The 26,371-nt window shown below is 36.1% G+C and overlaps 1 protein-coding gene across 5 annotated transcripts in view; it reads left to right on the top strand.

Annotated features, from left to right (window-relative positions):
- LOC113044184 (kelch-like protein 5) overlaps window positions 1-26,371 on the top strand; it is an 82,722-nt gene that overhangs the window by 50,796 nt on the left and 5,555 nt on the right. For all 5 annotated transcript variants that reach the window (XM_026203898.1, XM_026203899.1, XM_026203896.1 and 2 more), the window contains 8 exons: window positions 1,396-1,578; window positions 7,658-7,794; window positions 8,239-8,435; window positions 10,372-10,584; window positions 18,599-18,785; window positions 20,675-20,899; window positions 21,532-21,694; window positions 21,815-22,027. In XM_026203898.1, the coding sequence (XP_026059683.1) occupies window positions 1,436-1,578; window positions 7,658-7,794; window positions 8,239-8,435; window positions 10,372-10,584; window positions 18,599-18,785; window positions 20,675-20,899; window positions 21,532-21,694; window positions 21,815-22,027 (1,478 nt within the window). In that variant the 5' untranslated portion in view covers window positions 1,396-1,435. The remainder of the gene's footprint in view (window positions 1-1,395; window positions 1,579-7,657; window positions 7,795-8,238; window positions 8,436-10,371; window positions 10,585-18,598; window positions 18,786-20,674; window positions 20,900-21,531; window positions 21,695-21,814; window positions 22,028-26,371) is intronic.

The following is a 26,371-nucleotide window of genomic DNA, read 5'->3' as shown; positions in this document are numbered from 1 at the left end:
CTCCACAGAACATGTCCAAATGTTTAGTATGTGTGTGTTTGAATCTTCTTGATTGAAACATTTCTGACAATCAGTTCTTTGTCAAATGTATCATATTCTTGTTATAGAAATCATGTCCAAAATTATGCTCTGCAAAAGCGGGAAATTTTGGATCACATGATTGATAAGATCACATTTGATTTATGAATGGGGAGGAAAAATATACAACGCCCCAAGCAAAGACAGTATCTAATTGGTTAAGAAACTATTTGGGAGGTGTCTCAAACCCGGTTTAAATACCATCAAATTGTGCCCTTTCAGCCCTTCAGCTTTGTGGTCATGGCTTGTAGCCATGCTTTTAGCTTTTAGCTTTTTAGCCACTGCTTTTTAGTCATGTCTGCTTTTTAGGTATTACTTTTTGCCTTTTTACCACCCTGTTTTAACAACTGCTTTTTAGCTCTCTTTGAGCGTGCTCTGACTTACACGCCAGCTCCTTCAAAAGCTCCTCCATTGCAGTGCTTGAGCATATTTGCCTGTTAAATTGTGATTCATTGCAAAGAAAGAGCAGTTAGAGTTTCCTACAGCCCCTCTCTGCAGGCTCATTTGCAGGCTATTGTGATTAATTACAGAAAGGACTATTAATTATCAAGGATCCTGGATGAATCAGAAGCTAAGCGGTCTTGAATGTGGATAGAATTTCTACTATAGAGATGTGTTCACTAGAGAGAGAGAGAAAATAAGTGTGAACATGGGAAATGGGGATTGCAAGGCAATCTGCAGAGACAGGGAAAGAGAGAGACAAGAATGACAGGAAGCGAGTGATAAAGGGAGAGAGAAAGAGGGAGTGAGAGGCAGCAGAGACGACAGCCATTTGGGAACAAGCTAAATTGCTTTGTGTATTTCATGGGCAGCTTCATCATCAAAGCTAATTACTAACAGCTCTCTAAAGCCCTCTATATTTATCCATCCATTGATTGTGCGCATGTGTGCGTAATTTTGATCGTGTGTAGCCCTAATTTTGCAAGGAAAGCTTATGGCTCTATTTAAATGTTTTAGATTTTTTTTTTCATGAAATGACATTTGTTTCTGTTGTTCTAGTCTTTTGATATTTGAGTCCAATTAAGCATAAAGTTAGTGCTTGAACTGAGCTAGAATGTAGCAGTAATGTCAGTATCCAAGGCTGTAAGAAAGCTGCAGACTTGGGGGTCCCCAAAAATATCTGTAAAGCGGTGGCTCTTAAGCGTTTTTCACACCAAGAACAATAACTATAAATATATAGTTCTTAAATCTTTTAAGAACCAAAACCACTCAAGGCCTTAGAAATAGATTTGCCTAGATTCTGTTTTTCTCCCAAACAGAAAGAAAACTGAAATTTGCTATTTGAATTTTCTAACCCAGTGCATGTGTGTTTTTCAGGACGTCTAATAGCAGTGCGACTTTGTCCTCATGTGCGTCCATGGAGCCGTGTGTGTCAGATGAACATTTCCAGGCACACAGTCACGCGGAACACACCTTCAGACGCATGGAGGCCTACCTGAGGACCAGGAAACTCTGTGACGTTGTCCTCCTCGCCGGAGATCGCAGAATACCAGCACACAGGTAACAAAAAAAAAAAAAAAAACCTGTATAAGAATGTTATAAAAAAACCATTTGGTTCCCTGAAATTACAAACTAACACTAAAATGTTGCAATATAATGCAAACACAAAACCAGTGGGTGGCAAATAATGGTGGAGCTTTCTCTGTGAAACATTGTAAAGATGATACAAATGATATCACATTTTCATTACGCCGAACCAAATAGCTTCAGTCTACACCCTGAAAATCCAGTGACAGGTTTTTCTTCGGTGTGGGGCCTCTGACAAGATTTGAGTAGATCCAGCTCATGTTGCTGAATCATAAATGCCCTGGAGATGCTGGAGATGAGTGATGGTAGTTACAGTTTACTGCTGGATGTAGCAGCGGTGGCACATTTATAGCACAATTCATTGTCAGCAAGTACTGCAGTGTCTGAATTTGACGAATAAAACAGGACTTTTGAAACTGAATATAAAAATATGAAAAAAAAAAAAAAATATATATATATAATGTGTCTTTTTTTCTGTTGTTTGAAAGGGAAAGTGGTTAATTTTAGACTATTTTCAGCTTCTGAGTTTGAAATGAATAATGAGCGAATGTTGTGTAGTTGTGACATGCATGTTTTAGATTTGCACTGCACTGGACACACACACCAGATTTTGATATTATTCATTATAGGTGTGGTATTTGACAAGCAAGAATCCCTTGTGATGTTGATGGATTGACAGACATTCAACAGCAATTTTTCATGTGAGGGTTTCTAGATTTATGGAGTGGTGCACATTTGAGATGTGACCTCAGACACAAACAGCATCCATTCTTACTGTGTATCTGTGTTAAATGATTAAGCTACCTATATTTGTGAATCAGTGTTGTGGAATAACAGTCTCAAAAGCTATTAAAAATGCAAAAGTAAGTTTACATTTTCAGTATAGAGTACAAATGCAAATGAGTATAAAATTATAATTAAAAAAATGTAAATTATAAAGTGTATTGTGTAATGTATTGTGAATATGCATAACATAGGTTAGAAAAGTTATTATTAATATATTTATTAATATTAATAGTTATTAATATTTGTATTTTGATGCATATGAGTATACTTTATACTGTTATTGGTTATTAAAATAAAACAAAATGCATCAGTCACTTTTTCTCATCTTTCTAGTTGTGCTGTTTTTGTATTTTTCGAAACATTTTTCCAGCTTAGTCTCTTAAGGTCTAAATCTAGCTCATTGAGTTTCTTTCGTTTATTTATTTTTTTGTATGTGATTCTAGCATATGAACTAAATCAAAATTCAGTCCTTCATACACAAATGCACAAAATAAATCTCACACACTATCCCAGCTTGCAAAAATATCACAATTTATTAAAAATATTAAAAACTCACTGGTTTAGATAGTGACACCAAATAAACTTACTCTTAAATAATAATTATCATCAAAATCTTACAATAAATTACACTTCTGTTCTTATCTTCCAGTTTCTGCTACATTAGGAACATTCTGCTAAATTGTTGTTGTTAACATTACTTAATGTCTTTAAAGGAAACTTAATAGGCCTATTTGTAATAATGAGATTCTTGTAACAACATTCTCATTTCACTCATAGACCACAAGGTTTTATTTCTCAAACTGCACTGAAATGCACAGGTCATATAAAACATCTTTCACATCACTTTACAGATGTAATTTTTACATTAACATTTCTATGCATGACAGTATTTCACTCATGAGAAGTTAAATTTCAAGGTAGAAATAATTCAAATGTTTTCACCTTCATTAAACGTCCTATTTGTTTTGATTTATAAATAAATTTCCCATAGAGATGGTCTTCATTATGTACTTAGAAATGCATGCTTTGCTAGGGACTTCTATGTATGTCAGCTCTGATCCAATCAGTTTTTGTAAACACAGGGAATAGAATGTAGCGTTTATGTTGTCAGATTGAATAAAAGTTTAATAGCACTGAAAATATATTAACTGTAAGTGTTAACAAGTGCTATACTTCAAAACCATAGTAGAAACATTTCTCTAAAGAATCACCATTGTATAGTAGCTCCTTGGCTTCCATCCCTCTATTCTTCTATGATCTGCTCATTCTCTCTTCTCCTTCATTAACTTACCTTTCTCTTTGTGTTGTTTCCACGTGTTCTTTGATGGTATAGTTCTGCTGATTGCAGGACTGCTTTAGGCAGCTGGAGGGTTGTGCTGCTGTTTCATTTATAATGATGCACAAATGCACACATATACTTTAGCGAATAGCCTTTACACTTTTTCTATCTAGAGCATCATCTGCAACCTAAAATTCTTCAAATCTTGCTTGAGCACAGACTTTCAGGCTGCTATGAGAAAGAGTTTACAAAAGAGCTGAATCAGTCATTCAATGACACTCTAATATGGGTAAAAACAGAGAACTGCTAGATTATTTTGCTTGCGTGTAAAGTGAAAGGTTTAAAAGCAATCTGCTCAGTGATGAAAGTGCGGAAAGAGAGAGTGAAGGACGACAGATGCTGAGTGTTACTCATGTTGCTAAATGAATCTCACAGTCTCTAATGTACTTTCACTCGCTGCTTTTCTGCTGAAGCCTCATTTGTGATCCCTTTCTTTCTTTTTTCTTTTCTCCCCTCATTACTTCTCTTTAATCATATTCATGAGTATTCACCATTACCAGCTTCAGATGTTTCCATATATCCATGTTTGAATGCACCTGCTTCCAGTGGTGCCAGAGTTTTGAAGTGTGAGGCAACACACTCTCAAGGCAATTCGTAACAATTTAATGTTTTGGCAAATTCATTTTAAATTCATATGAATTCACACAATCTCATTTTTAAATTTTTTAAAATCATAAATCGGGAACAAAATCCCTTTCAGCTGTTCCATTATTTTTAAGTGCTGGTAACCAGTTAACAATTTTAACAAATGTAATTGTAATTTTAACCCCCCCCCCCCCCCCTGATCTAACACTCAAAAATAACCACCAAAATGGAACAAAAAGGGGCAAAATCTTCCCCTGCACAATTACTCTATATCTATTATGGCTGTCATGATGAAAGTGAAATGCATGAAAAATGTTTGAAAAGTATTAAGTGCAGCATTACAGTATAGCCATTTAGTTTTTCATACTACAGAAATACCCAATGTGAAGTCTCGATTTTCTAACCCTTTAAAAGAACTAAACAAATTCATAAACAATTATTTAGTCTGTAGCCAGAATATGACATTCTTTTCCCCACAGAAGTCTTTCGTTTAATCATCATTTCTAATTATTATTACAATAATCAGGAGAAATAATCAACAATAATGATTTTGTCATGACATTGCAGCTTTACCCTCTCTCTCTTAAATAGATCTCTTAAAAAATTAATAGATTTATAGGCTATTTACATTATTACATTACAATTTTTGTGTAAATACAGGTATAGGCCTGTCGCAATTATCAATATATCGACTTATGGCACAATATATGTAGATGACATCAATACTTTTTGGTGATTCAATATGTCTGTGTCTTTTGCATTTTCTTGTACACAATATGGTATAGTCATTAGGTGCTAGTTCAAATAAATAAAAAAAAAAGCTTCTAAAAAGAAAAGTTTAATCTGCAGATATGGTCTTGTTTAGGAACCTGTGCCTTTGTGCATGGACATCTGACTGCTGAGTAGTGATTGTGTTTTGCAGCAATAGGGTGCACCCCTAATTTTCAGAGAAAATAAGGACAGTGTAAAAGTTCTTTGTATTTTTTTTTTCTACTTGTTACTTTGCACTTTTTGCTAAAAAAATTTTTTATTTACTATTTAATTCAGGTTTTAAGGTATCTAGTATTTTGATGCTTAATTTCCATGATCTAATATTCTTAAAAATTAAAAGTTTGTAGTCATTTGGAAGTATGTAGGCCTTCTTGCATTATTATGCTGTTACTTTATGATTATATATTTAGTGGCATAAAATGGTCTTTAAAATTAAAATATTATTGATTATCGCAATTATTTCTGGTGCAATATATTGCACAACAAAGTTGTTATCATGACAGGCCTATAGATGTACACGAGAAGCATTAAACAGTCTGTTCAAATAAACATAAATGCCGTATCAGATGTAGCTTCTGTTTAACCTTTTCAGTGTAAAGATGGCTTAGTAACAGTGTATTGTAACTGGTTAAATGTATTTTACATTGAAGGATTAGTTCACTTCCAGAATAAAAAAATTCCTGATAATTTACTCACCCCCATGTCATCCAAGATTTTCACGTCTTTTCTTTCTACAGTCAAAAAGAAATCAAGATTTTTGAGGACAACATTCCAGAATTTTTCTCCATATAGTGGACTTCAATGGGAGCCAGATAGTAGAAGGTTATAATTGCAGTAATTATTCAGCTTTAAAAGCCTCTACATGATCCCAGCTGAGGAATAAGAGTCTCATCTTGTGAAATTATCAAAAAAGAAAAATCGGTATGCTTTTTTAGCACAAGTTTTTCAGTAGCTCTCTTATGTGCATGCTCAACTTCATGCGTTGCGTAATCATGTTGGAAAGGTCACGCATGGTTAATTCTTCGTCTGTACTTCGTTCAAAAAGGTATGGTTGGGTGAAAAACTCATCTCATTTTCTCAAAATCATCCAACATTGGTGTTTTAGCTTTTTGTAAAGGGGCATTTGATTTTCTTTGCATGTTCACTATGTAAACACTGGGTCTGTACTTCCGCCTATGTCATGCCTGAGCTTTCCAACATGATTACGTAATGTGTGAGGGTGAGCTAGGGCAAGGCAAGCATTTCTGGTTAAAAATATTCACAATTTTATTTTACCAATGACCAATAGTTTTGTTTAATAAGACTCTTATTCCTCAGCTGGGATTGCATTGAAACCGCAATTTGGACCTTTATTCTATTGATCCTCATTGAAGTCCACTATATAATGAAGAATAACAATAAGTTCTTGGATGACATGGGGGTGAGTAAATTATCAGGGAATTTTAATTCTTGAATGAGCTAATCCTTTAAAAAATTAAAAAAATTGGCCTTGGAAAATAGTTCCAGGGGGCAAATATTGCCTCTAAAAGAAAAACTTTATTTCTGACCCTGCTCTTCACCTGTGCATTATTTAGTTTATCATGAACATACAAATGAATGCCCACCTCCACACAATCACACCAGCTCAGACCACATGCATCACTTTACCTCGGCTAGCTAATGTAGTAAATGCTATACAATGGCAAGTGGCAATAGTTCAGCCATGTGTTTGAAACTGATTCCGAAGGGAAGAGCAAATTATGCAGGGTTATCTATAAGTCAGTGTATCAGAATGGTAATGCACAACCTTAGACACGTAATGGTAACTGATATCATTAGCCTTTGGCTTGACTACATTATAAAGCAGCTAATAATGTGTTGCTAATGTTACACAAACCATTTTCCCATTCGCATCTCAGACAGCTATGATATACAAAGCCCTATTCCATTTCTAGTTGAATGTTTATGTCAAGGTTATAAGGTTTACTGGCTGTCAGTTGGTAATCCAATACAATTTTTTAAATAATCTTATTCAAAACAACCAGCATACACTCAAGCAGAACAATAAAATTGCTCAATAACTTAATACTTAAAGCAAACAAAAACAGACTTCATAGAGTTTGCCTTTTCTTTAAGCAGTAATATAAATACACACACACACACACACACACACACTCACACACACACAGCTCTTTGATATAGTAATTAGCATTTTGGCTATGAGTCTAATAGATTTAAAGCCACAAGCTTTGGCTGTGTGTGAGTGTGTGTGCATGTGTGTGTGTGTGTGTGTATGTGAATATATTGGTCTGCAGAGCTGGATTTAAATAGGAAATCCTCATTTTACCATGCTTCAGTTAACAGATCCTCAAATCCTGTCTCTTACTATAATCTCTCTCCCACTCGATCTGTCTCTGTTTCTCTAGTCTCTCTTTCTTTTCCAACTTTTTATCATGCTTTACCTGCAGCACACAAAAGTGTCTATTCAATGATCCAGAAGACGTACAATATGCGTGGAAAAAATGAGAGCATGTAAAAGCATGTGCGCACTCAGTGAGATATCATATCATAGTTTCTCTCTTTTTATCTTAGACTGGTTCTTTCCTCTGTGTCCGATTACTTTGCGGCCATGTTCACCAGTGATGTACGAGAGGCAAAACAAGAGGAGATCAAAATGGAGGGTGTGGATCCAGATGCATTATGGGTCTTGGTACAGTATGCTTACACAGGTGTGTAAGAATGTTTGGTTAGATGTAAAAATGCACACTAACACATTATACTACTACTGTACTAATACCAAAAAGATAAAAGTGTATATATACAGTACATACTATTGTGGCTGATATTACTATTCTGTGAAAAAAAGAAAATAATTAAAATGCACTAAAAAAAGTCCTTTAAAAGCCAGCAATTACAACAATATAATTAACTTTAAAAACAGTTGTGCTGCTTAATATTTCTGTGGAAACCATAATAGATTTGGTATATAGAAAGCTAAAAGCACATTGTTTATTTGACATACAAATCTTTTTTATGGTTTTACAGTAAATTTTCATCAAATGAATTAATTATTCTTGAAAAAAAAAAAGAATAATAATCGTGCTGACCCCAAACCTTAAACCAGTTCTAAATAAATTCATGAACACATGGAAACTCTGTCTGTCTTTCTACAGGGCACTTGGAGTTGAGAGAGGACACAATAGAGAGTTTGTTGTCAGCTGCCTGTCTTCTGCAGCTGTCTGCGGTGGTTCAGGCCTGCTGCAGTTATCTAATGAAACAACTCCATCCCTCCAACTGTCTGGGCATTCGATCTTTTGCCGATGCTCAGGGTTGCCTGGACCTCCATAAGGTGGCACACAACTACACCATGGTGAGCAAACACACACATTCAGAATAGTTACAAACCGACTTAATTAGAACAAAAGATATGCTGGCAAGGTCACAAGGAGTTTCTACTCCAGGAAAGTGAATACTAAACCTCTTTGTTTTTTATCTTCAGTGAGCACCCCTCTCTCTGCCTCATTTTTCTTCTTTTATCACTTTTCTTTCATTCTTCTTTGTTTGTCCTCCTCCCAACCAAGCGCACACTGAGAGATTTATCATCCGCAGTTCGCTGTGTCAAATACTTGGAAGTGAATTAGAGGACATTATTGCATAAACTTACGGACATGCTGCTTTTTTTGTTCGTCCTTCAGTGTGGGCGGTTACCTCTGTGTGTGTGTGTGTGTGTGTGTGTGTGTGTTTGTATTCATATATAGGTGTCCATGTCCATCTGGCTGTCTGTGCCTGTGTCTGTGGGTTTATGAGTAAGTAATTGAGCCCGTGTTAACAGCCGTTGAAGCACTGGTGTTGAAAAAGTTCCCTGAACAAGGCGAGTGTGTTTAATTGGACATGCTACTGTTCCTCTTGGCAAATTTTCTGCTCAGCGTTTGATGTTCCACTGCTCCTGAGGGAAACTCATTCAAGAAAATATAACCCATAATAGCCCGCCCACAGTTCACAATAGGGGGGTTGTCATGGAGACTGCACTAAAAACTTGAATTCCATTTTCCATCAGTGCCTCTGTTTCCTATCTGTCTTTCCTTCCCTTTTTTTATTTAATCTCTCACTTCCCCCTATAATGCAATGATGTCCAGTTCCATTGTCCACTTTGTATTACTGCTCTCTTTCTCACATGTGGACATGTTGGGTAGCAAATCTGCAGAGAAAGCATGGAAAAACAATGCAAAATACAAATTCGAAAATGTGAATGATGGTATAATCATGCATAGTTAATATAGCAAAATAAACATTAATATCAGTGAGGAAAATACATTTCAGAAATATGGGTCCTAAACAAAAAATCCTAGTCTATGCTGTGTGAGTGTGGTACGTCTATTTGGAACAAATGATTTTTTCCTAGTTGCTAAAATCAATAAAAAAAATAGCTTGGGTTGAATTGGATATGATTCTAAATGCAATATGTATCAATGTGTTTATGTAGAATATGTAACTTCTGTTCAAAGTTTGGGATTAGGAAGTTAAAAAAAATGTCTTTTCTCTGTGTTTATTAGTTTTAAATTGCAATTATTTCCTGTGATGCAAAGCTGAATTTACAGCAACCATAAGTCCAGTTTTCAATGTCACATGTTTCTTCAGAAATCATTCTAATATGCTGATTTATTGTTATAAATGTTGAAAACCGTTGTGGTGCTTAATATTTTTGTGAAAACCATGGTATTATTATTCTTTTTTTTAAAAATAAAATACTGTTATAAATGTCAGCAGTAAAATAATATATAATTTTAAATAATCTTCTAGTCTATTCTTCTAATCATCTTTGCTGAATAAAAGTATTAATATCTTAAAAATAAATAAAAATAAACTTACTGACCTCAAACTTTTGAACTTTAAATGAAATTGTCACATACTTAGTTATATTTAATCATAATTAGTACACATTATGTAGCCTGTATCATGCCATTATAATATGCTGTTCAATAATGTCCAGTATTATGATAATTGTGTTATTGTACAAGGTTGCACTGCCATAAATTTATCGCTGTGGCTAGACATCTACAAGCCCAAACCTGATCCAAGCATAACATGCCACTGATCCACCATTTATATCTGTATGTTCCTTTCTTTTCTTGGCAAATGCTATCTGTCACATCGATTTAGAGAAGTGCACACTCACTGTGTTTTGTATGTTGCTATGCTGAAAGACCATTAGTCACACAGACACATACAATGATGGTCTATGCTTTGACAACCACATCCTCAAATCCATCAACCACTACAGATAATCTCTCTCTCTCTCTCTGTAGGAGCACTTCATGGAGGTCATGAGGCATCAGGAGTTTCTGCTCTTGCCTGCTTGTGAGGTGGAAAAGCTTTTAGCTTCTGATGACATGAACGTTCCAGAAGAAGAAACCGTGGTAACAGCCCTGCTTAGCTGGGTCCGCCATGATGCTTCCTCCCGTCAATCACAGCTTCCTGCTCTCCTCGCTCATATCCGCCTACCCCTGCTTAAACCACAGGTCAGTCAACCATACATCCATCTGTCCATCAGTCTAACTGTCTTTTATTCTGCTGTGCTGTTACTTTTTCAGACAGCTTGATCAGTATACCGTAGTAAATCCACATCAGAAAATCATTAATCTGCATTAATTCATGGATCAGCTAATCAGTTAATTGAAAGATCTGTCAGTAAGTCAGTCAGTCACAGTAATTAATGTTCATGTGCTCCTTGAAGCTTTGCAGTGGAATGCTAAACAAAGTAGTGTGTGCTAATACAAATGTGAATGGATAACTAGCATCACATGCATACAGTTGCATTATGTGCCATTTACATGTTTTTGGCATTTCAGACAAAATTTTGGGGAACATTAGGTCTTTGACCTGAAGGAAAACATTGACTGTTCAATTAGTCGCATTGCTCTTAAAGGGATAGTTCACCTAAAAATAAATATTCTGTCATTCTGTCACCCTCAAGTTGTTCCAGACATGTATGGGTTTCTTTCTTTTGCAGAATGCAAAATAAGATATTTTGAAGAATGTGGGTAACCAAACGTTTTTGTTCCTATCTCTTTAATTTCCATTATGGAATCAAACATGTAATCGCATTCCATTATGAATTGCATTTTGACACATTTTGTGTGTTAATGCATAAAAATAAGCTTGTGTAGCTAAAACAATTTGCATTTATGTGCTCGCGTAGAGCATTTGGTCTTTACGTGTGTGTGTGAAGGTCAGTGCTGTTCTGCTGGGATGTGTGGCTGTGCACTCAATGATGGGATGCATTAGGAGCCTGGAGAGTGCGATAAAGACTGAGAACTGTGTTCCTGAATTACTTTATTGGGTTTTATACAGGCCTATTACTGTAACCTAATCCCTAAACAGTCAACAAAAACAGAATATAAAAACAATGTTATTCACATTTTTAATTATTATACTCAAACAATACTAGAACACACTTGCATAATTAACAAAGCTTGTTAAACTGCGGAACAAATCTTATTTACACTGATTATAATGGGAGTGTTGTCGTTTTTTTTTCTTCAAATTGCTTACTTGTACAGTACTGTGCAAAAGTCTTAGGCCTCTAGTATTTTCACCAACAAAATTTGCTGTGGTGTGTCGGAAATAGGAAATACAGTTTCTTCATGTTATTCCAGACAGACTGGATGATGATGAGATCAGATCACTGTGTGGAGCACTGGCTGCTGTCAGACTCCTTGTGCGTAAAGGTAACTATAATGTTACAGAAGATTTAAATATATGTTGTTCTTTTCTATTCATGAAAGAATAAATTTCCACTAAATGGGCATATTAGAAGGATTTCTGATGTGACACTAAAGACTGGAGTAATGGCTGCTGGAAAATCATCTTAATATTACAAATATATTAAAATAGAAAACAGTTATCACACTCAAATCTCACTGGATTATTACAGTTAATGATACAAATAATGTTTGGATATGTAAACTGCTGTTTACTACTGACACACTACAGCAAAAGATAGAAATAACTGATTAAAACCACTTTTTGTTGGTGAAAATACTAGTGCCCTAAGACTTTTGCACAGTACTGTATATTGTACTATGTACATTGTAACACTGGCTACATTTTTTGGAATTTCTATAGTTAGGCAAGTGCTTTGGTAGTAAAATTAGTTTCGTATGTCAGGTTTGATTCTCTTTCACCATTAATGTTTGGGTGCCACATCTGAGTCAGAAGTAAAACCTAAAACACACATCTGTGGATTAGAAATCTTAAATCTTGCTCATTGCGTCTGGTTTTCATTAGAATGCACATTTTGATGCAATGGGCACAGAGTTAATTACTGCAGGTTTTAATCTTGGTTATTTATGTGAATGTGCAGCCCTACTGCAGTGTTTGATATTATTGTCATGCACTGTAGTCTGTAGGTGCAGGACATGATATTCACATGGATATGCAGTTTTGAGATTCTTTCCCGTCGGAGCTCAAAGCTTTGCCCTTTAATTCCATTTTAAATGCATGATGTATTCCTCTGAACTCCCTCTCCTCACTTTTCTTTCTTTCTACCTTTTCATTTACCCCCCCCCCCCCCTTTTTTTTCTAAGGTGAAAAAAAAGGAAATATTTAAATAATTCCAGGCAAGCATTCTCCTTCTCGTGGCTGGCCGAGCAGAGTTTGTTCCGTTCCATCTAAATGTAAATCGCAGGTTGTTCTGTGGTTTCCAATGAAGCAAAAACCTATAAGCCACTGTCCAGCCATCCAAACTCCAGTGCATTTATTTCACTTCACCGCGTTTACTCAGTATTCGCGTTCAGGGGAGATGATCGATTTTGGTTCATGACAAATGCACTTGTTCACTGTATGGGCACTTTTATGAAAGAGGTGGAAATGATTCACTTTTTTTTGAGTGGAGATAAAGAAGTATGGGGTTGATGGATGGGGAGTGGGAGGGAGGTGAAAGCAGTGATTGAGGAGGTGGAGGTGGTGTTGTATGGGTGGAATATTCAAGCTCTAACTAGAAAACTGTTTTCTGAGCGCAGTGATGGATGTGATTATGGATTCAGTGAGATGGTACTGAATGATGATTTGCGGACACGGATATACATACAGATTCATATCTCAAGCATGGCTATAAAACAAATGCTGATGAAACTATATAATTTCATGATATATTAGGATGTGCTGAATGTGTTGTGTGGCTTTCTGCATGCACTTGCAAGGTGGTTTGTGCTAGTGTTATTTTAGTATTATTTTATACTATTGTAGTGTTTATTAATGATTTGAATAAGCTCTTATTTTTCGTTTTTATTTTAATTTAAGTTTTTAGTAACTTATTATTTAGTAATCATTACTTTTAGAAATGTAATCTATCTGTATGCCTTTACTTTTTATTTACGTTTTAAAAATTGTAGTACCTCAGCTTAAACATATTTCAGTTAATTGCTTAGCGACATTTCTTATTTTCATTTTTATGTTATGTTTATGTTTTTTTAATATTGATATTATATTTTATTTCAGCTAAACAAAGTCTTTGGTTTAAGTTAACAGTAACAACACTAGTATGTACAGAGTTCATTGCAATGCTCACTAAATGTAAATAAATGTGAGTAACTTACATTTAACATACTCAGACCACCTGTTGAGTACCCTGGGGCTATACAATATTTTTTACAGTTACACATAAATGGTTCATTTATCAAAAAATAAAAATAAATAAAATAACTATGTTCCAAACCCATATGCCTTTCTTTAGAAAAATGCTCATTTTATTTTTTCGTGAACTGTTCCTTTAAACCTGGGGTATTCAACAGGCCATCTGCATTAACTTTGTGTACCGTGTAATGCTGAAGATGAATGTATTTTTATGATAATTTGCACTTTAAAGTAGTGCAGATATTAGGTAGTGTTTGCCTCATTTAAATACAGTTGATACTCCTGACACTTTGCATTGTCTTAATGGCAGATGGTCCTCTTAGTAGAATGATAAACAACCTTCTATTCAAAGAGTGAATAGGTTAAAGCAAGCAAAAAGTGTTCTCTGAACAATGAATGGAGCTGTCATCACATCAGTGAGTTATAAATATACATTATTACTATGAAAATACGAGAGATGGCTTGAAGAACACAGATAAACTATATATTGTTGTGTCGTGTGTTTACTGTTGTGACGAGTGGGGCTGGGCCGAGAGCCATGGGAACAGAGCGAGGCCGGTGTAGTGATTTGGAAATGAGCGAAATGGGCTGTAGAGCGCAGTCTCGTGGGTACCAGTTAAAGCATTTCTATCTTCTTTTTATTCAGCTACAGCGATATCTGGATGTCTTTGTCCATATTAGGATTTCCTAGAACATTGGCGGTCTATTACAGAGTCATGTCACTCGGCGGCCATTTTTGAAACGCCCCTCGGGTATCCAAGTGCAGCTCCTATCTCATTGAATGGGGAACAATTAAAATTCTGCGAAACTGTTCACTGTTCATATTTGAAATCACCAAAGAAATCGGATAACAACTATCATAAATGTTGTTACTTTTGCTCAAATAGCGTTATAAAAAGCGTATTTCTCAGGCTAGATCAACCAGTGCGCATGCACAGTCCTTAAAGCTCGTCTCAGAGCGCTGATTGTTTCTATAGCAACCGGGACTTCTTACGGCAGCTGCAGTGACTGTGCTGACTTTACTGATTAGTGATTGGCTCTTTCATTCAATCCTGCGATTGAACGGCCATATTGAGCGTTGCATTTTTCCCCAATCAAAACTATACGAGTGACATGTCTTGGGTATTCTATAGTCTTTGTTATTACTACTGTGATGCATATATTGGGTTTCTGCACAAGTATAAATGAAACAGACATTGCATGTTTAGTGCTCAATAATTGACACTCTTTTTCCTATTTTGACAAAAAAATCATACTTTTCTCTAAAGAAATTTGTGAACTATATTTGCTCAAGAATGTTTTGAGTTTGAACATTCTGAGTTTGTTTAATACTGAATGTATGAATGTATTTTATTTTGCATTAATATAACAACACAATGAATAATCCACTTTTTTGTTTCAGATTTTAGATTTTTTTATTTAATGTTCAGTATTATTTTAAATAGGCCATGGACAAGACTTTGGTAATAAACTGCATTTCTAAATTAGTAAAACTGAAAAATATTGTCTTAAAATGTGAAGGGTCACAAATTACAATTTGGACCAAATGAATGTGGTTTAAATGTGGCCCCCATGGCCTCTGAACTTGAGTACCCCTGGTCTAACCTTTGCATTTTTGAAATAAAACTTACAAACCATCAACTTAAATAATCTTCTAAGGATTTTTTCACCAGAAATGTATGTGGAAATTTATGTGGTGTGTGGAATTTCCATAATGACTAATGCGATCTACCAAGAACAGTGCAAATTAGCTTAAACTTGATATGTTTGGATAATGACTTCCTCTGGCATTCCAAATAAACTCATACAAGTGGAAAGATTTCTTCTCTGCATTGCCTCTTCCTGGCAGCAGCAATCATAGCCATGTCAAGCACAAAATGTGTTAAAAAATGGCACAAATGCCAGTAAATTGAGTACCACAAACTTTAGTAATTTACATTATGTGATCAATTTAAATATTCACATACATTTTAAGTCTAAAAGGGACACTCCCACAAATGCATATGCAATAACGTGAGCCACAAAAAAAAAAAAAAAAAAAATCTCCATGCCATTTCATCGCTAATTTTTTCACTGCTCCACTTTAGTAAATCCTGACAGTAGATTTTTAACGCCAGAAGAGGGTTGAAGGTGCCACAAGATTCTAGTAAATTTGGCCCTACAGTACGTTGAGTTTCTGTAAAGCTGCTTTGAAATCATGTGGATTGTGAAAATAACTAAATTTTTAATTGCCATTGGCAGGTGTGGTGAGAAACTAATTTTGGACTGTTGGTATGTCTGTGTGTGATCATAATGAGTCTCTATGGAGCTATAGCACTGCAGCAGAATACATTAGGCTGTTATTACTGTGGCTATCCAAGACACCCCTCTAATTAAAAACCAACTCAATTTACTAGCCAGCTGAGAGAATATATAAACGAGGAAGATGAGAGGATGAATGTGACGTACAAAGACTCGTTAACAAGGCCACAAGAGGTGTCATTTGAAGAGGATTACGGGAAAAAGGGAGACACAAGAGGAAGAAGAATAAAGAATGTCCTGTGTGATGTTTATGTATGAGGTGATAATGATTTAGAGTTTCATTGAAGTTGTAGCAGGTGTGTGTGTGTGTGTGTGTGTGTGTGTGGTTGTTTTAGCTTCTTAAAGGATTGTTTGCTCAGGAGTAGTAACCTATATAAGAGTCTCTGCATTCTGTTAGAGGCCCAGAGGGATACTAGCAATGTGTCTGCCTGGGATTCCCTCCTTTAAAAAAGGAACGTAGGTAGGACCTTTTGTCAGAAGTTTCATCAGAAGCTTGTTTCCTCTCTTCATTGTGTCCCCTGAGTCCTCTCCTCAAGGTCTGAGGAGCTGGGCAAGGATTCACTACTGTCAGATTATCAAAGTGTGTCTTTAAGTGGATGAGGGTAAGGGTTTGGAGCCCAGTTTATTATGTGTTTTTTTGTGGCTGTGGTGTTAAAGATTTCCTGTCAGAAAATGTATGTTATGTTATTGGAAATCTGAATTTTTTTTATATTTTATTACAAATATGTGTGCAAGAAGTAAGCTCAAAAGAATTTGAAAAAAAAATCACTGTCAAATTAGACTTTTTGAGAAATCTGAAGATCAGTGAACAATCAGGGAATTGTGTGGCATGTGCTTATTTATTTATCATGGTTCCTACAAAAATATCAAGCAACACAACAGTTTTGAACATTCATGATATTAAGAAATGATTATTGAGTGCCAAATCAGCATATTAAGATGATTTCTAAAGGGTCATCTGACTCTGTAGGTTGGACTACTGAAAAATCAGCTTTGCCACAGGGTAATTGCATTTTAAGTCATTATACATTGTAATAATATGAAAGTGTTATTGTTTTTATTCTAATTTTGGTCAAATAAAGGAGCCTCTTAAAAAGAAAAACTTATCAAAAGCAAATTTTTTATTGTTAAAACGATATCTGTTTTTCATGGCTGATACAGACCATATTACAGATCAAGTAGACCGATAAATGTGTTTTAAACCAATATATATTTGTCTGATGTAAAATGTAAATTTTTTAAAATGCTTTTAAATAAATTAATCAGCAAATCAGTTTAGAAAAAGACAATGCAAATAACCATAAAAATGCTTAATATCGGCGCCGATAATCGGTCAACCCCTAATCGTTAGTGTATATAAGTAGAATGGTTAACTGAAACATTACATTTTCACCCATCATTTTTTTTGTAAATCGACGTTAAATACATCCATTTATCAAAATGTATAATTGATTCAAGGATAAGAATAACTTGAATAACCTGAACTTCAGTTTTCAGATGTTCAAATGGATTGTAAACAGTTTTTCATAGTTTTTGCTGTGTGCTTTGAACTATTGTCCTGCTGGAAAATTAGTCTGCGGCATAAACTTTGGCTGAAACGAGTTCCTCATTAATGTGCACCTACTTAGCTCTTTTAATGTCTTTTATGATGCCAGACTTGTCAGTTCTCCCTGCTGAAAGCAACACTAGAGTATGATGTTTCCACTACCTCCATGCTTGTGGATGTTCATGGTGCTAGGTGTATGAACTGTAGAGATTCATTTGGTTTATGCCAAACAGACCTTAAATGAAAGCTTATTAGACTGAAATTTCTTCCAGAATATTTTAGTTTTGTCACATGGATTCTGACAATATCCATCACTGATACAATGGCAGTTTTCCAGTTTTCTTCTTGCCACTCCCTTGCAGATGCCAAATCTCTGACGAGATTGTTAATGACTGGACTGTTTTGTTCATTTCAGACAAATAATTCTGCAACCTGTCAGCATTGTTGCTAGAGTCTAAGTCACCTCTCTTACAAATACCCTTCCTGTCTGAAAGATTTAAAGCTTTTAGCTAATCTTAAAGCTAATCTTCTTCAGTATAAATCAACATCTTGAAGTTGGCAAGCAGCTCCTGGGTCTTTATGACACTGTGACTGATGTGATTTAATTTTTTAGTGAAGCAGTTGAACAGCAATGGGTTTATGGTAAACACGAAGGTGCCCTGAAGTGAGCGGAAGTATATTCTATAACAGTTTATCCTGCTGAGATAAAAAATAAGTGAAAGTTTTAAAACGTACATTTTGCTACAATTGAATGGTTATGCTGTAGTGATTTTGGGGTGTGGGTTTGTTTTTCCCAACCAATGGCACGTAGGGAAAGTGTTTAGGCAGTTTTTTGTGGAGCCATTAATTTCGTCATTGATAATTTAATCATTGATAATGAAGATAATCCATAACAATTTAATTGCTGAATAATTGACTCTGCACAGTGATACAGAAAAATGTCATTCTACATTTAATACAAGAAGATATTACCTCCTCTAAAGATACTGATTTCATAATGTGTGGTTTTTGGTGCTATTGGCTCACACAGTTATTGTCTGTTCTTAATGCAGTTTTTAGCTGATATGGAGGCAAATCCATTGCTAAGGGACAGTGTGGAGTGTCAGCGGCTGGTGATGGAGGCCATGAAGTATCATTTGTTGCCTGAGAGAAGGCCGCTTCTCCAGAGCCCAAGGACACGTCCACGCAAGGCCACTGTTGGGGCACTTTTCGCTGTGGGTGGCATGGATGCCACAAAAGGTATTCTTTCATGTCCTTTTTTGGTGTTTCTAAAGTTCTATATTCCTTAGCTTTTGTGTTTTAAAAGTATGTGGGTTGATAACAAGGTAGCCCCCCATTTCTCCCTCATTCAGTCTTTGTCTGTCTTTATCCATTAGTGCAGTGGAATGCTCGAAACATAACCATTTTTACTGGATAACCTTAAATCTTTTAAATTAATGGTGCTTTAAATGTTAAGCGTTTAACACGTGAATAGTTAAAAAATTAGACAAAAGTTTGTATTTAAATGAGTGTTGTGGTGAAAGGTCTGATCTTTTAAGTACTTGCAGATGTGCTCTTTCATTAGGAAGGGCTGAATTATGCATTACTGTATGTTCAGTGAGGCTGAAGGTGAATGGTATTAACTGAATTCAGAGCTGCGTTGTGTTAATGGTGAATCATATAGGTGATTTATATGATTCATAGTTTGTATTGACAGGTGTATATAGAGCCATAGTGACAGCCCAATTTGTTCTTCTTTGGGACTTCATAATAGGCCTATTTCTCTAAGAGTTCCAAGGCATGACCCAATCCACCAAGCTCTGAGATAAATTGCAGTATTACAGACTTGAATAGAAAGTAAAATGTATAAAAAAATCTGAGAACGACTATGAAGTCCATTGGAACTTTGCAGACCATAAAACTGCAAAGTACATAATCATACAATATAAAACTTTTGATTGATATTTTATGTCTAAAAAAAGAATAGATTTCAATTTAATTGGAAAACAATAAATAATCAAACAGCTATATCCCAAAAATGGTGTTCAAAGTTGTAGGGAGGCTGATTTGTATTGTATAATTTTCCATGCTGCCTTTGTATTATTTCACTGCTAGCCTTTTTGTTGTGGTTCTCATTTCTATGGTATCGACAACTTGATGCATTCTTTATTGGGAAAATGAATTGGATTTTTACTTCTGCCACTGAATGTTGCAGTTTTCTGTAAAGGGGCAGAACCCTTTTTTGAGAGAGTTTTTGAAAAAGTTCTGTAGCTTCTCTACTGATCTCTACTATAGCTTCCTTAATCGTACTCATTCTTACTAATTTTGCTCAGCAATTACGATACGTTTTATTAGAAGGCAAAACTAGCTGAATTGCTACAAAAGAAGCATGGAGACTTCTGCTTCCACAGTTTGGCCCGTAGGGATTTATACTTCCTGTTGTTTGTTTCTTATCTTAGCCTATTAACACATAGATTATATTTCTCTTAAAAACAGGGTCGTCTTTTTAATGTGTCTCTCTTTTGTGCTTTATCTGTATCCTGAATTTGTACACAGCCTTGAAATGAGAAAAATTATATTAATTATATTATATTAATTAATTATTTTAGTGAATGTGTTTTGTTTATAAATATATTTTAATCTTTGCAGGTTTTTACTTTTTATTTTCAAGCATAAACCTTACAATGTATTTCGTATTTTGTATTTAATTTATAGAATTATTGCTTGCATATACAGCTGTAATAGTGTGGCGTACAGATTAACCTCAATGATGTATACCGTATTTTTTTCATAGTTTGGCTGGTCCTGGGACTTATAGTCAGGTGCGACTTATTTATGAAAATTAACATGAACCGAGAGAAATGAACCAAGAGAAAACATTACCGTCTACAGCCGTGAGAAGGCGCTCTATGCTGCTCACTGCTCCTGTAGTCTGCCACTGAAAACAAGGAGCGCCCTCTCGCGGCTCTAGATGGTAATGTTTTTTCTTGGTTCTAGATAAATGCGACTTATAGTACAGTGTGACTAATATATGTTTTTTTTCCTCGTCATGACATATTTTTGGACTGATGTGATTTATACTCAGGTGCGACTTATAGTCCGAAAAATACGGTAAGTGTTTTTTTAACTGATTGCAATTGTTTTTATAGGGGCCACTAGTATTGAGCAGTACTGTTTACGGAGGGACACATGGCGGCAGGTGGCTGTCATGAGTGGAAGAAGGCTGCAGTTCGGCGTTGCGGTTCTTGAAGACCGTCTGTATGTGGTTGGGGGACGAGATGGCCTCAAAACTCTCAACACAGTGGAGTGTTACAACCCCCGCAGCAAGAGCTGGAGCGTCATGCCCCCCATGTCCACGCACAGACACGGTCTAGGTGAGGAACGACATCATATTTTTCATTTATTATTCTCATTGAACTTTCCATAATAATTCTCATTCATTGCTTCACATAATATTTAGAGCTCTATTAAATCATTCTGTGTTTTCTGTTTTAATTTTTCTGGATTCTGTGTTTTATGACTATACAAATTTGTTATAAAAAAAGATGTGTTAGACAAACATTGTGATTGTGTGATTTTCCTTTAAAAACTAATATTTTAATAAACTTGAATATTGTTATTATTTTGAGAATTACATTCTGCTGTACAATATTAATAAATTTCTGTCATAATTTCTTCAAGTAAAACCAAACTCTTATTTTGACAGGATGTAGTGAAGACTTTTGGTTTGCGTGTATCTGATGAAACTTTTGTTCATTCACACAAAGTGCACATGCTTTTTGTGGTTTTATTTTAATATACACTCATCAAATTTATTGATTTAATGACATTCCATGTTACACTGTATATTCTATGTTTATGACTGGATTCTTGGCAAAAAGTTTACACATCACAAAAATCATAAAGCCTCACATGATTTTTTAAAAACATATTAGACTTGTAGAATCTTTAAAAGGCATATGAGGGCCTATGTGTGATCTCTGATCATTTGTGTGTATGTTTGTAGGCGTTGCAGTCTTAGAAGGCCCCATGTATGCAGTGGGAGGTCATGATGGTTGGAGTTATCTCAGCACGGTGGAACGCTGGGACCCTCAAGCTCGCCAGTGGAGCTTTGTTGCATCCATGGCAACACCTCGAAGCACTGTGGGAGTTGCAGTGTTAAACAGCAAGTAAGCATTGACAGCATAAATCTGTGCTTCTAACGGAACACACTCCATATCTGCCATTAAAATGCTGTTTGTCTGTTTAATCTATAATGTTCTACTTTTCTGTCTCTCTTTTTTTTTAAGGCTGTATGCTGTGGGTGGTCGTGATGGAAGTTCATGTCTGAAATCAGTGGAGTGTTTCGATCCTCACACCAACAAATGGAGCAGCTGTGCTCCCATGTCTAAACGCAGAGGCGGTGTTGGTGTTGCGACATGGAATGGTTTCCTGTATGCTATCGGTGGCCATGATGCCCCAGCTTCAAGCTTAGCATCTCGACTATCAGACTGCGTCGAAAGGTAAGAGGACCAGAATCAAAAGGTCATGAACAGGGTCAACATTTAAGGGCACAAGACTTATTGTTGTCAACAAAAGAGTAGCGTTTAAAGGCTTCCTGTAGTTTTTTGCCAAAAAAAAAACAACCCAAGTTGTTATCAGCTCTCAGTTCAGAAGCCTGCATCTCTGATGGTATGGGGTTGCATGAGTGCGTGTGGCATGGGCAGCTTACACATTTGGAAAGGCACCATCAATGCTGGAAGGTATATCCAAGTTCTAGAACAACATATTGTGACGAATCAGCTGCCTCCTCCCTGATTATCATCGCCTCCCCGTCCTAAATCGCCGCCCTTCACCAGGCTCCCGACAGGAGTGGGCGTGTGAGAGAGGAGGGGCGCTGGATGAGTCAGGGCTGGCGGCGTGTCATTGGGCAAACCTGATGTAAATGGAGCCTCATCACTGCCGCTGTTGAAAAGCCCAACAGGTCTCCTCTCGGGAGACCGGTCTCTTTCCCGTGCATGCACACTTGTGTCCTCGTGAGTTCAGGAAGGGGGCATTGAGGGATTCCCGCGGCACCAGAGACGTGAGCTGCCAGACCTGCAGTCCGGACGAGAACCGCACCCGTTTACATGGCCGTTAGGCCAGGATCCCAGGCCATCTATCCCCGTCAAGTGCCGCGGCCAGCAAGGAGGATGAAGCCTCTAGAAGTGGCTGAAGCACCTGTGGCCACCGGAATCCGCCTCTTATTTGGACCCTTCCTCCGTGAACACTGCCCGACCCACACGAACCCTGCAGCATGACGAGGACACCAGATCCCCTGTTTGTTTTGGATACTCTCCCCCTTTGAACACTTTATTCCCTCTTTTGTGTTATTTTCTGTTAATAAAAGCCTCTCCGAGGCATGACGCCACACCCACTGTGTCTGTCGTTTGCTTCTCCCACCACAATATGCTCCCATCCAGACATTGTCTCTTTCAGGGAAGACCTTACATTCTCCAACATGACAACAGCAGACCACATACTGCATCAATTACAACATCATGGCTGTGTAGAAGAAAGATCCGGTTACTGAAATGGCCAGCCTGCAGTCCAGATCTTTCACCCATAGAAAACATTTGGCGCATCATAAAGAGGATGATGTGACAGAGAAGACCTAAGACAGTTGAGCAACTAGAAGCCTGTATTAGATAAGAATGGGAACATTCCTATTCCTAAACTTGAGCAACTTGTCTCCTCAGTCCCCAGACGTTTGCAGACTGTTATAAAAAGAAGAGGGGATGCCACACATTGGTAAACATGGCCTTGTCCCAAATTTTTTGAGATGGGTTGATGCAATGAAATTTAAAATCAACTTATTTTCCACTTAAAATTATACATTTTCTCAGTTTAAACATTTGATATGTCATCTATGTTGCATTCTGAATAAAATATTGAAATTTGAAACTTCCACATCATTGCATTCTGTTTTTATTCACAATTTGTACAGTGTCCCAACCTTTTTGGAATCTGATTTGTACTTGTAACGTGTATAGCAAGGACACCTTAAAAAAAAGTATATTTTTATTTATAGTAATAGCTGTATTTTTATCTATATCATTTGACATGTTACATAAAAATGTTTTCTTGTAGTATTAAAAATCTATAACCTATTAATTTGTCAGTTTTATCCTATGCACAATTAAATGGTTAGTCACAGACTTGAGACCTATTTTTGGGTCACAACCCACCAGCTGAGAAACTCTGAGAAACCTCAGTATTTATTATTTAGCAGATAGTATTTTTTTTAAGACAGACAAGAATGTTCTCAGGTTGTGTAAATGTGAAATGCCAGTATATGTTGTTAAATATAGTCATATGCTATGGTTAGGTCTGAAAGCCCAAGGAGAACATCAAGACAATACAGAAATCGGAGAACAAATGTGTTTACATCAAAGTTCTACAGATGAGTCCCTAAAGAGAAACTGAGTCAATGAGCGCTGTACAAACTTGTAGTGCAGGTTAGTGAAGGGTACAAAGTTTTTCCCCTAATTATTTTACAGCCGATAGTGAGTCAGAGGATGTACATTCTGATAGTTTTCTGACATTCAGTGCCACATGTTCTCTGTAGATTTCTCCTTTTTTGTCTGTCATTTAGTGAGCATGTGTCATAAAACCACCAATTTTGGCACAGCCTCATTCACACCACTGATCAAAAGACATGCAAATCTTTAAGAACACACTCACAAAAAAATTACAACACAAACTTTAAAGTTAAAGCTTTGCAGGAATGTGGATTTATTTATATATATTATTTATTATATGGTGAATTTATGTTTTTAAAAAAAAGGCACTACAGAGCGTGACCTTGGGAATCTCACATGCTAATGACTGCTACTTAATACTAGGGGTGTCCCCGACTAAGGATTTTCATAGTCGAATCGGAATTTTAGAATCTTGCCGATATTCGACTGATAGTCGAATCATATGTTTGGGGGCGGGGCAAAATACATTAACAATAGTCAAGTCAGACATTCGACATAATTACTGATGTTAACACACAGGGAAAATGTGTAACGAACACCTTGCAGATATAAACGGGGTAAATAATGTTTTATGTTTTGATGAACAGATTGAACAGATGAACACTTAACGTTGGCGAAACCATTACAGTTAAAAACATTTTTTTTTTTTTTGCAATAGTGCTCTCATTATAATGTTAGCCTAAAACGCTAGCAGTTAATGTTCTGCACGCTGAAGATGACCATTAGAGTGACGTATTTGATGGCAAGTTTTTGATCAATGGGATTCAACTCATAATTTCATGTAGAATACACTTCATTATTTATACAACATAACGTTAATATTAAGACTTAAAGGCTATTTGCAAAAAGGGCCTGAATTAGGGCTGGGCGATATGGAGCAAAAAATATATCTCGATATATTTTGCTATATCTCGATATACGATATATATCTCGATATCTTTACAGGAAAAATAACCCCCAAAAAACTACTGCAAAAACAAATATGGCAAATATTACATGTTAAGGGGCCTATGAAACATTTTATTTTTTTTCTTCACCGTATGTTTTATTGTTACCTAATTCTGTGTTTTAGCATGTGCAATTATTTAAATGCATAAAAACAACTTAATTAGTTAAAAAGCATTCTTAAAATAGCCTTATGTGAAATGTTTTTTTCCCTTCAGAAATTCTGTGTATTTACATTTTTCTGATTATCAAATGAAGGCATAAAACATTCATTTAATTTATCTTTTAATTATTTAAAATTAAGCAAACTTTATTTTTTGGTAAACAAAGGGGATTTACTATTAAAAATAAAACATGGGAGAAATGTTGTGTGATTATTCCTTATAAAATTATGTTCGTTTCATTTTAATAGTAGTAGTATTGGGCTATCTGTACAATAGTAATAGATTTCTGTCAAATACTTTTATTTTGACGGGTTTACCTTTACAGTTCTGTGTATGTGATACCACAGTCTATGATGTGATACGAGCTAGTCTTACTCAAATCAAACGGTCAGATGCTCATGAAGTGACTCTCAGTGCAGTTCTGGAGATGTTCCTCATGTGTTCACGTCTTTATTTAGAGAGAGGAAAGACAATGAAATCAGCGCAAACGTTATGCGAGCTTCCGTGTTTAATGAATGAAGACGCGCTTCTGCTCCATTCGTTGACACAGACACGCAGAACATGCAGGATTCATATTTAAATAGACTTTTCCGGGTTAATATTTGCAGATATTAGTCCATTTCGCGATTTGATGTAAGTGCATGACCGACTTTTGATTAATTCATTTAAAATTTGACCAATTTCGTGACATTCCGCGTTAAACTGTAAATTCAATTTTTTATGACTGGATTCCGCGATTCCGTCCGCGTTTCATTGGGCCCTACAGTAGACATCTGCCTGCCGTTCGCCCTACGCCTTAAAACTGAAGTATCTCCATATAATTTTTTTTTTTTTGACTAGTTCTCTACACGCGAGGTGAGAGGGGACAAAAGCAAGGAGGCGGGGGGCGAGCGAGCGGGGGCGAGCACAGCACAGGGAAGGCAAACAAGCAAAGTGGCGGAATCAGAATATAAACAATATATCGATATATATGATATGTCAAAATCCATATCGTGTTTAAAAAATATCTCGATATATTTTAAATATCGAGATATCGCCCACCCCTAGCCTGAATGCACATGAACATATCTGCAGGGCTCTGAATGCGAACTCTTTTGTGGATGCGTTCTTCATGAAACAATGTGCAGAAACACTGCAGCTAAACTCTAAAAATTCACAGCGTTTTAGTATAATTGTCTTCTCATTATAATAGTATGTATATAACATTCCCAGTCATAGTTATTAATATTCTGCATTG

The sequence above is a fragment of the Carassius auratus genome, chromosome 26 (genome assembly GCF_003368295.1).
Source record: "Carassius auratus strain Wakin chromosome 26, ASM336829v1, whole genome shotgun sequence".
NCBI classification, from domain to species: Eukaryota; Metazoa; Chordata; class Actinopteri; order Cypriniformes; family Cyprinidae; genus Carassius; species Carassius auratus.
The sequence above is the reverse complement of the archived record's forward strand: the minus strand, read 5'-3'. Positions and strand labels throughout refer to the sequence as shown.